At 47.4% G+C, this 10,772-nt stretch overlaps 2 protein-coding genes across 3 annotated transcripts; both read right to left on the minus strand.

Moving 5' to 3' along the window:
- Window positions 1-1,460: 1,460 nt before the first annotated feature.
- On the minus strand, window positions 1,461-3,128 carry LOC133215138 (cytochrome c1-like). Of its 2 annotated transcripts, none has more exons than XM_061358909.1 (3): window positions 2,425-3,128; window positions 2,112-2,274; window positions 1,461-1,679 (listed from the first exon to the last, which is right to left on the minus strand). In XM_061358909.1, the coding sequence occupies exons 1-2, from the start codon at window positions 3,031-3,033 to the stop codon at window positions 2,206-2,208; spliced, it is 678 nt and encodes a 225-aa protein (XP_061214893.1). In that variant the 5' UTR covers window positions 3,034-3,128; the 3' UTR covers window positions 1,461-1,679; window positions 2,112-2,205. The 2 variants fall into 2 exon arrangements, with proteins under 2 accessions (XP_061214893.1, XP_061214892.1); XM_061358908.1 differs by having other exon boundaries at window positions 2,416-3,128.
- Window positions 3,129-3,168: 40 nt separating this feature from the next.
- On the minus strand, window positions 3,169-10,144 carry LOC133215136 (uncharacterized). Its single transcript, XM_061358902.1, has 3 exons — window positions 10,034-10,144; window positions 3,332-3,835; window positions 3,169-3,237 (listed from the first exon to the last, which is right to left on the minus strand). The coding sequence occupies exons 1-3, from the start codon at window positions 10,142-10,144 to the stop codon at window positions 3,169-3,171; spliced, it is 684 nt and encodes a 227-aa protein (XP_061214886.1).
- Window positions 10,145-10,772: the final 628 nt, after the last annotated feature.

Raw genomic sequence — 10,772 nt, forward strand, 5'->3', positions numbered from 1 at the left:
GCGCAAGTGCGTTTCCCCATGAGCACCCTGCAGGACGGCAAAGCGGTTCTGTGTAGGGGCAACAGGTTCAGGAGGAAGTCCCTTGCTTTTAATTGTCCAAGGCAGTGAGCTTGCTGCACGCTCTTCTCACTGTCCTGAGGTTCTCAAACTCAACCATCTCATGATCGCCACAAACAAGGCTGCCCTGGAGCGTCACATTTCCCACCAGCCCTTCTCTGTTGGTGAGCACGAGGTCAAGCATAGCGCCTCTCCTTGTCGTCTCCTCTGTTACTTGCAGAAGGAAGTTGTCTTCCAGACAATCGAGGAACCTCCTGGATTGCTTGTGCCAGGCTGCACTGTCCCTCCAAGAGGTATCAGGGTGGTTGAAATCCCCCGTGAGGACAAGGGCCTGAGAGCGTGAGGCTCTTCCTATCTGTCTAGAGAGCACTTCATCTGCAGAGCCCTGCAGATCCTGCAGATCAGGCGGTCTGTGACAGATCCCCACAGTAATGTCTATCGCTGTTCTCCTTTTAACCCTGACCCACAAACTCTCTGTTGACTGCTCACCTGTCTCCAGACAGAGTTCCATACTCTCCAGCCTATCCCTAACACAAATAGCAACTCCTCATCCCCATCTGCCGGGCCTGTCTTTTCTGAAGAGCCTCTAATCTTCCATTCCAACACTCCAGTCATAGGAGCCATCCCACCAAGTTTCTGTGATGCCTATTACATCATATCCCCGTAGATGTGCACACATCCCTAATTCCTCTTGTTTGTTCCCCATACTACGGGGAGGATTTGGGCACCCAGAGGAGTGTTCCTTCTGTAAGAGGCAGCTGAGTGAGATGGAATCTGGTGCTGCCTGCCAGCCAAGATGACAAATCTCACCTTTTCTCCCTCCGCTTCTGCTCAAGTCCAGCGGAGAGACAAAGATGAAGCACAACTGTCAGACCAGACAGTATTTGGGAGCCTATGTCAGCAGAGCTGCTCCCCCACCACAGCCACGACCTGAGATCCTGCTTTTCCTCACCTTCAACTTGCAGATGGAAGCAAGTTAACTCCCTGCAAGGAGCCAGGAGGATCCACACTGCCTCCCCCTCTTAGGAGCAACACTGCCCATGGCAGCAGATCCAGGAGGGCATGGCAAGCCCTTAGAGGATCCACTGGCTGCAGAGAAGTTTTCTCAGGTCACACTTTCAAGGTCTCCAATAAGAATTTAATTCAACAACCTAGCTACTGCATAGTAAGTCCCCCGAGTACTAGGTACATGTCTTGATTGCTGCTAAACCTCAGTAAAGGACTCTTGAATCATCCATTGGCAATTAATTAGCAAACAAGAACTAATTGCAACAGATAGGTAGCCGCTTAGACTGAAGTCAGTTGTTTTACGTTAATTAAATATGGAGGCCCATGAATTACGCAGACATGTTCTAACCAACATACAGGCAGAGACAAGCTCTGGTGTGGGGAAAAGAGTTATTATTTACTGGCCCAATAAAGCACCCACAAGAAGTGCAGGCTGCAGCACGACATCCTCGGCACAGCTCCTTTGGGCCTGGTGCTGGCAGCAGGGTGCTACTCCTCCACACGTGGGTTGAGGCAGGAGGAACGGAAAGCCTTGTGCAGAGCCCTCAGCACTCTCCTGAAGCGGTAGAGTCATCGCCGTGGGGCCGCTCCTGGGTCTGGAAGAGTGGCAGTGCCTGTGGGGGGGAAGAAGAGCTGCAGGCGACGGTCTTCCTTTGGCAACCCATTCCAGTGGCTCACCAGTCTTACAGTACAGAACTTCCTCCTTAAATCCAACCTAAACTTCCCCTGTTTAGCTTTGAACCCATTACCCTTGTCCTATCACTACAGTCCCTGATGAAGAGTCCCTCCTCAGCATCCTTATAGGCCCCTTTCAGATACTGGAAGGCTGCTAGGAGGTCTCCACTCAGCCTTCTCCAGGCTGAACAGCCCCAATCTTCTCAGCCTGCCTTCGCATGGGAGGTGCCCCAACCCCCTGATCATCCTCGTGGCCCTTTGCACCGAAGGCTTGCAGCCCTCAGCCCATGGAGGGGAGGCTGGGATGCACCCGAACTCATGCACGCACTGCTGCTGGCCTGGCCTGGGTGCCACCCAACTTGGGGAAGTACCTGGCTGGTTCTCGCTGTCCTGAACTACAGCAGGCGACATTGACGGTGACTCCGCATCCAAGCTTAGTGCCACGTCTGGCTCTTCCACCTGCTGCTACCTTGTTCCCTGGATGACAGTCACAGCCTTGCCCAGGTGTTTCCTCACAAAGCGTCTGACCCTACCCTGCAGGGTAGCAAGAGCAAAGGCAGGGGATGGGGGCAATGTCAGTTGGGTGACACAGGGAGCACCAGAAATAACCCGGTCACAAACACCCTGGGAGCTGCCATCCAAGGCCTTGGGATCCCCGGTGCCAGCCACATGCACCTCACTCACCTGGCGCGGAGAGTCCCGACACAAGGGAGAAGCTGCTGCACCTCCACTGTCATCTGCTCCTGGAGGAACGTGGGATGTTCCAGCCTCTGCTGCAGGGATCTCAGTCAAGAAAGCAGCCACTTCATCCTCAAGTGCTGTTAGGCAGGCAACGGCTGCGCTGGCCTCTCCCTGAGGCTCTGAGGCCGCAGCAGACTCAATGTCCTCAAGTGGTGCAGGCGTCAATGCTGCCATTGACACACCCAGGTTTTGGATCATGTCCTGATACTCCACCAGCTGTTGGCTGGTTCCCTGTTCCACAGCCTGGACCGGAGGCTCCCTTGTGATGAGCGCGGCTGCTTCCTGTGGACCCACCTCATGCGCATTTGGGCTGAGCAGGGCAAGCGCCTGGCTCTGTGCCTGTGGTGCTGCCTCCTGCTCATCAACACCAAGAGAAGCTGGCCCCAGTGCTGCCTCCTCTTGTGACACTGGAGTGAGAGGTGCGCGGTGCTCCTCTTCCTCTGCAGCTCCACCCAGTGTAGAAGCTGCCAGTTTGGTGTCTGTGGGTCCAGCTGGGACAGGAGACGTGCTCTTCAGGTCTCCAGCAGCCTCTCCTGTTGCGTCCATGCCCATGCTGGTGGGGCAGCTGGATCTCTCCTGGGGATCTGCATGGGTGTCCTGGAAGAGCTCTGGGACCGAGGGGTTGACCCAGAGGTTGCATACGTTGATCTCTTCAACTTCGGACACATCTTTGTACATGGCCTCTTCCTATTTCTCCTCTTCTTTTCTGTCCAGCTCCTCCTCATCAGCTTTCTCGCCCAAGGTCCCTGGCACCACCTGTAATCACACAAGAGGGATTGCGTGGAGCAGTGGCTGGCCACAGGCAGAGGCTAATCCCCCTGTCCTGTCCCGTCCTGTCCTTGGCACTCACCTGCCTGTGACTGGGCATCCGTCGGAGCCACAAGGCCAAACTAGGCCTCCGGCCCTCCTGCTGCTGGAGCTCCCTTTCCACAGAGCTGCCCATCAGCCAAGGCAGGCTGGCTCTCCATTGTATGTGGACCTTGCGCCTGGTGTGGGCCATGCTGCTCCTCTCCGGCTCCTGCAGAGGCTCTGGCCTAGGGAGCAGCAGGAATCTCCCTGCCACAGGTAGCCCATGCAAGACTCCTGTTAGAATCTCCTCAGTCTCTCTGCTGCCAGCCATACGTGCTTCGCTCACTGGGTGCCCAGATTCATGAGCAAAGGCAGAAGCTCCTGCATCTCCTCCATTGGCTGCTTCTGGGGCAGAGTGGCATGCTCCAGCCTCTGCCACAGGCATCTCAGTCCATGAAGCTGCCACTTCCTCTTGCTGTGTATCTGGCAAGACAACGGCTGTTTCAGCCTCTCCTTGATGGTCTCCACACACAGGAGACTCAGTGTCCCCAGTCCCCGCAGACTTCTAGGAGAATAACTCCTGTAGGTGAGCTGAAGTAAGCCCATAGTAAACTGAGATGTTTTAAATATTCCATGGCAACATTTTCTTGAAGCTTATAAGAAAAAAAAAAAAAAAGCGGTGGAGAAGTTAATATATTTTACTTCAGTTGAAATTTTTCTATAAAAATAGCTTTGTTGAAGGTCAAGGCTTTTTGAATAAATAAATATCTTACAGTTTTCCAGAAGGAAGGTTCCTGAAATCATTTACAGTGAAATTGTTGTAAGATAAACTCATTGCAACTGCCTTTATTTCTCTCTTGAAAATGGCAGTGTTCAATGAATTCTATGAATCCTTAGAAATAACATACTTCCAGTACTGAGAGTTGAACCTTCTCACTGTCCAAAAGGATTCCATTGTTTACTTATACTTTGCAATGTGTATGCTTACAGAAGTGCAAGATTATACAGAACAATGGCCTGTTACGCATGCTTGTTCAAGCCAAAAATGGCAATTCCCCAGAACCTCAGGGTTTTTTCATGATAATTGAGGCAAAGACAGTTTGATATAATATACCAGTTGCCTTTCATTCAGACAACGATCATGCTTTCTGTGGCAGTGTACGCACAAATTCATGTTTTTTCCAATTATCTCTGTATTATTCCCCTACTCTTTCCCTACTCTCAGGTCTTAAGTGTCTGGGATCCCTTGACGCTGCCTGCTGTCTATCTTCTCCATATTAGCACAGAGTAGCTTTAGGACTATTGCTATTCCCTGTTTGCTCTGTACCAACTATGTGAGATTCAACAAGGCTCAGCGTCAGATCCTTCAGTTGGGTCTCAACAACCCCATGCAATGCTACCAGCTTGGGGAAGAGTGGCTGAGAAGCTGCTCTTTGGAAAAGGACCTGGAGTTGCCAATTGACGGCCGGCTGAACATGAGCCAGCTTGTGCCCAGGTGCCCAAGAAGGCAAACAGCATCCTGGCTCATATCAGAAACAGTGTGGCCAGCAGGAGCAGGGCAGAGATTGTCCCCCTGAAATCGGCACTGGTGGGGCTGCATCTCAAATACCATGTTTGGTTTTAGGCCCCTTGCTATAGGAAAGACACTGAGGTTCTGGAGTGTGTCCAAATATCAGCCAAAGCAGGTGAAGAATCTAGAGCCCATTTCTTATGAGGGCATAAAATCAAACCAGCACGGCACATGTAAATAAGACAAATTTGATGATTCTGTACATTACACAAACTACAGATGCCCATCTTAGAGCACTTTCAATTTATTGGAAGTTCAAAGTACTTCAAAAAGTGGACAGAACTATTATCTCTGGCTCAGGCATCAACTGAAGTACAAATCACTAGAGGCTGTAAGGAGCATCAGCAAATGTTACTCTGTCCTGTTGCTGGAGAGTTTCTGTGAGTCTTACAGTACCACTGTCATATGGAGTGCTGATTAGTTGGACTGTGCTGTAACCTGTCATGACTATCTTTGCATTAGTGAGAGGGGTTTCTAAAACTCAGTAACCTGAATGTTTCTACCTGCAGTACCTGAACAGGTCTAAGCTAAAAATATCTAACTGTAACCTCTAACTGTATGACCTTTTCCTTTTCCATTTTGATACAAACAGGACACTGACTTTTTTTCCAGATGTTAAAATTATTACAGATAGCCTTTTCAAAATAACTGTCAAACATTGCTTGCTTTGTGTCACCAGTTTTTGAAAATAGAATTGTGCAGCTGATGTAGTCCTAAAATATTTTTTAACATATTACTTCCACATATAGATTTAAGAACAGATTTTTAATTTCCTGTTCAGCCCCCTTTTTTTTAGTTAGGTTTTTCTTCTCTCACCAAGTTGAAGGATAATGAATTTCTGAGAGTCTACATTGGCATGTGGTCTTTCTTATGATGCATATTACCAGTTGAAGAAGAACAGTTAATTCAAAAAAACTTGAAGATGGTGTGGGATCCTGTCTTCAATCCATTCTTGTTGCTGAGAGACAGAGGAGCTCTCTGGTACATTCATAATCATACATTGTCTTTCTTAATCAAAAATAGAGGAGATGTAATTGTAGGACTAATAAGAAATGTAAGGTGTTTTAGAAAATGACTTGTTATAATCTGTTGGAACAGATAAAAGGAATATTGACTTGCTTGTGAGGTGGGTTGCTGGCAACCTCATGAAGTTTAACCATGCCAAGTGCAAGGTCCTATACCTGGGTCGGAGCAATCCCAGGCACAGCTACAGGCTGGGCAGAGAAGAGATTCAGATCAGCCCTGCGGAGAAGGACTTGGGGGTCCTGGTCAATGAGAAAATGAACATGAGCCAGCAGTGTGCACTTGCAGCCCAGAAAGCCAACCGTACCCTGGGCTGCATCAAAAGGAGCGTGACCAGCAGGTCGAAGGAGGTGATCCTGCCCCTTTATTCTGCTCTTGTGAGACCTCACTTGGGAGTACTGTGTGCAGTTCTGGTGTCCTCAACATAGAAAGGACATGGATCTGTTGGAACAAGTCCAGAGGAGGGCCACAAGAATGATCAGGGGACTGGAGCACCTCCCATATGAAGATCGGCTGAGAAAGTTGGGGCTGTTCAGCCTGGAGAAGAGAAGGCTGCATGGAGACCTCAGAGCAGCCTTCCAGTATCTGAAGGGGGCATATAGGGATGCTGGGCATGGACTCTTCATTAGGGACTGTAGTGGTAGGACAAGGGTAATGGGTTAAAACTTAAACAGGGGAAGTTTAGATTGGCTATAAGGAGGAAATTCTTTCCTGTTAGGGTAGTGAGGCACTGGAATAGGTTGTCTAGGGAGGTTGTGAATGCTTCATCCCTGACAGTGTTCAAGGCCAGGTTGGACGAGGCCTTGGGTAATACGGTTTAGAGCGAGATGTCCCTGCCCATGGCAGGGGGGTTGGAACTTGATGATCTTAAGGTCCTTTCCAACCCTAACTACTCTATGACTGTATGACTCTAATATTGCATCAGAAAGCTGAGAGAATTCCAGATTTTCAAGATGTTGGAAGAATTTTAGGCAGAAAATTTTCTTAGCAGGTGTTTTTATCCCGTGAAGAGAAAAGCAAGAAAGCCTGAATGCAAATTGCCCTTTATGCTGTTATTGTCAGTCGTATTTGGCAGAAAACAAGCTGTTACAGATTTATAATGATAGATTACCTTCTAGTGCAAAAGGAGACTTGGTAAGCGTGATTTCTGATGTCTCTTTAATGAAGAGACCAGTCTTTGCTAAATGCAGACTAGAGTAATCTGAAGCTAAAAGAACTTTAAGATTTCCAGGCCATTAATTTTCACTGTTTAATAAATCTAGGTAGTAGGCACAGTACAGTATCATAAAGCATAATATGTTGAATGGATCAAGAACTGGTTAACTGACTTCTTAAAAATAAGCCATCAGTAGTTAATCATCACTAGACAGGAGAATGGGGTTCCACTGGGAACAGAACATTGTACAGTGAGACATAATAAGGAAGTAATTATCTAATCACCAGCAATAAAACCTGTAGGAGGCATAAAATTTATCCCAATGGTAAATAATAATGAGAATGCAGATGCCATAAAGTAACCTGGATAGCTTGATAAACCAGTCATATCCAAATCAACTATTTCTAATGCAGCCAGATGGAAAGGTATTAATTTAATAATGGAGTTTAAAGAATGAGATTATTTTTCCTGAAGAGTCTGAAAAGATCTGCGAATCATAGTGCCAAGATAACCAGATTTCAGAACAATGTTGTAGCCATAAGAAATAATCTGCTTTTTTGGAGAAGGAAGATAAAAACTAATTACAGTGCATAGTTGATTTTATCATTGCTGGGAGTGTTATCAGGATATTCCTTACAATTCTGGTCTCTAGATATCTTAAGAGAAGGATAAAAGTTAGGGAAAGTTCATGAAAAAAAGACTAGCAAAAATGATAGAAATGTTGGAGAAAGTACCTTAAAGTGAAATATAGAACATATCAAAAATAAGATTGTAAGGTGATTTGATTACAGTGTATGAGTACCTTCACAGGGAATAGAAAAAGAAAAATATTAAGTACTAGAGGGCTCTTTTATCTAGTGGAAGACATCATAACAAGAACCAGTAGTTGGAAATTGAAACTAGATATTCACATTGGAAATAAGTTGTGCAATTTCATCAATTATGGAAGAAGATCTATCAATGCTAGTGACAGGTTTTCACATCTCTTGGTAGCTACAAATCAAGACTGGGAGGTTTTCTAAAAGCTTATTACATCCTGATATGGTGAAAAAGAATAAAGAAGTTTTTCTACATAATTTAAATCACCCAGGTGAAATTTCTAGGACAAAAACCATGAAAAGATTAAAATAAAACGGTCTCTAGAAAAAATTCCCTATAATTAACAGCCAGATATACATATTCAAATTGACAAATTCCACATGTTATCACAATATGGAGTGAAAGCACCACATTACAAGCTTGCTTTCCAGATGATCAGTTCATCCTGTCTTCAGGATTTTATAGTATTCTAAAGGGAAATTCTACACTCCATCAAAGAAAATAAAAGCACTTTCTTCATCTTCTTAATTTGATGGCTGGATTTGATGTAACGCCTTTCCTTTTGTCGTGGTTTAACCCATCCAGACAGCTTGTGCACTCACTCCCCCCACTCCCCTTCTTGCCCTCCCCCTACTCCTGGAGGGACGGAGAGGAGAATCAGAAAGAATGCAACTCCCACAGGTTGAGATAAGAACAGTTTAGTAACTAAGGTAGAACACACATCACTACTGCTACCACCAATAATAGTAATGATAAAGGAAACAACAAGAGAAGAGAATACAACACCTCCACCTCATCACCAGGCAACCGATAACTTGCCCCCCCCAGCCTGACCAAACACCGACCCATACCTCCTCCAACCCTGCAGTCCACCTGCCCTTCCAGCTAACTCCCAGTTACCTCCTGGGCATGATGTGCTGTGGTATGGAATACTTCTTTGATCACTTTGGGTCAGGTGTCCTGTCTCTGCTTCCTCCCGGCTTCCCATCCTCCCTGGCAGAGCATGAGGCTCACAAAGTCCTTGGCCAAACCAAAACATCGTTTTTTTCAGCTCTGTTCCCAGCCTGAAAGTCAAAACACAGCACTGCACCAGCTACCAAGGAGAAAAATTACTGCTACTGCTAAACCCAGGACATTATCCACCCCTTATTCCATACAATTCATGTCATGCTCAGATCCCACATTTTCAATATACCGTCACTCTTATCTAAGTGCACTCTCATCGTAGTGCATGGACCAGTCCCTATAAAGCTGCTGAGTCCATCTGGTCCATGATGTCAGGCTCCATCTCTTGTAACAGTCTTTCAGAGCAGGAGAGGCTATGTGCAGTGTTCACACTTGTGAATAACCTGGGCAATAGTGTCCATTGCTAAGTCCACCCCTCGATCATGAGTCCATCTCGATGTTGCATCTCTGTTCTGTTGGCCTTAAGGGTCATGGGCCCACCAGGCTCAAAATAATTCACTGTCCTTCCATCTCCAATGCTTCCAAAGCACTGGAGGGGCCCAGTGGACTAGATACTTGCCCATACTGTCCCACATGCCCTGCCACTCATGACTCTCCAGCCTTGGGGGAAACCTCTTGGTCCTCCTATATTGTTGTCTAACCCCAGACAAGACCCAAACCTGACTCTGCTTAAATTTCGGGGTCAGACAAAATGGCGGTGGGTAAAACACACTCTGTGTGTGTGCCAACATGCTGATCCCCATCACAATCAGCAGGCAGGTCCCAAGGGTACCCAAAGGCCATCCAAAACCTTCAGAACTCTCAAACGATGCTGCTGTACTTGTCACTGGGGCTGGTGTAGCTGCTGTGCTTGCCGGCTCTCCCACCACCAGCTTCTCTTTTCCTGAGTCCAGATCTTCCTCCTCTGCCTTGCTGGGAAATGCTGCGGGGTCTCCTGCGTCCTCCTGGGGCTCGGCGGGCGGCTTCCGGGCAATGCTCTCGGCCGTCGCGGGGCTGAGCTCGGCCGCGGGGCTGGGCTCGGCCGCGGGGCTCGGCTCCTCTGCGGGGCTCGGCTCCTCCACTGCCTCCTGCCGCTGCTCGACCGCCCCGACCTCCTCCACCGGCAGCCGTCCCCTTGAGGCCTCCGGTCCCGCTCCCTCTTGGTCCCCGGGGCCGCTCTCCCGGGTCGCTTCAGCAGCCGCCGGCTCCCGGGATCGTTCCCCCTCGGCTCCCCGCAGCCTCACGCAGACGGAGGCGAGGGCGAGGGCCAGGGCGGTGAAGAGCAGCCGGACGGCCAGGTACCAGTCCATGGCCATGTCCGTCCCGCCCTGCTGCCGGAGCCGCCCCGTATTACAAGGCATCGCCATAAAGGTTTTTTTTTCCGCTCTGTTCCCAGCCCGAAAGTCAAAACACAGCACTGCACCAGCTACCAAGAAAGAGAAAAATGACTGATACTGCTAAACCCAGGACATCTTTTCTTCTATTCATCATCACCTCATGCTCTCTATCATCCCTTCCTCTGTGACCCTTGATTATTTTATTGATTTATTTTTTCCTGACCTTAAAATTCCTTTGTCTCTGCCTTTTCTGTTGATCTCATTGAAAAGAATTTTCAGTCTCAAATGTTTCCTGGACTACCGAAGTTTTTCCTTGTGAAAAGTTAGTTATTGACACTTTGTGGTCTGTTCAGGTCTCATGATTTAAATTTACTTTACCTAGGAAGTAAGTGACCAAAAAAAAAAAAAATCTCTTAAACTATTAAAATAGATCTAGCTTTTCCAGTTTTCATTATGACCTTTGAAAAGATCTGAGTTTTATTTTATGAATACCGTATTTGATTCTTTATACCTCTCATGTTGTTGTCCACCTGATTGCATATCATTTACTCTAAAGGAGCATGAAAGCACTATTAGAAACTGAAGAAGAAAAGTAAAATAATAATAATCCAGTCAGAAACATCCCCAAAGGAAAAATCACCAGATATACAAC

Source organism: Neopsephotus bourkii, unplaced genomic scaffold (genome assembly GCF_033783945.1).
Source record: "Neopsephotus bourkii isolate Nb327-2 ecotype Australia unplaced genomic scaffold, CSIRO-AGI_Nbou_v1 NB_956, whole genome shotgun sequence".
Lineage (NCBI taxonomy): Eukaryota > Metazoa > Chordata > Aves > Psittaciformes > Psittacidae > Neopsephotus > Neopsephotus bourkii.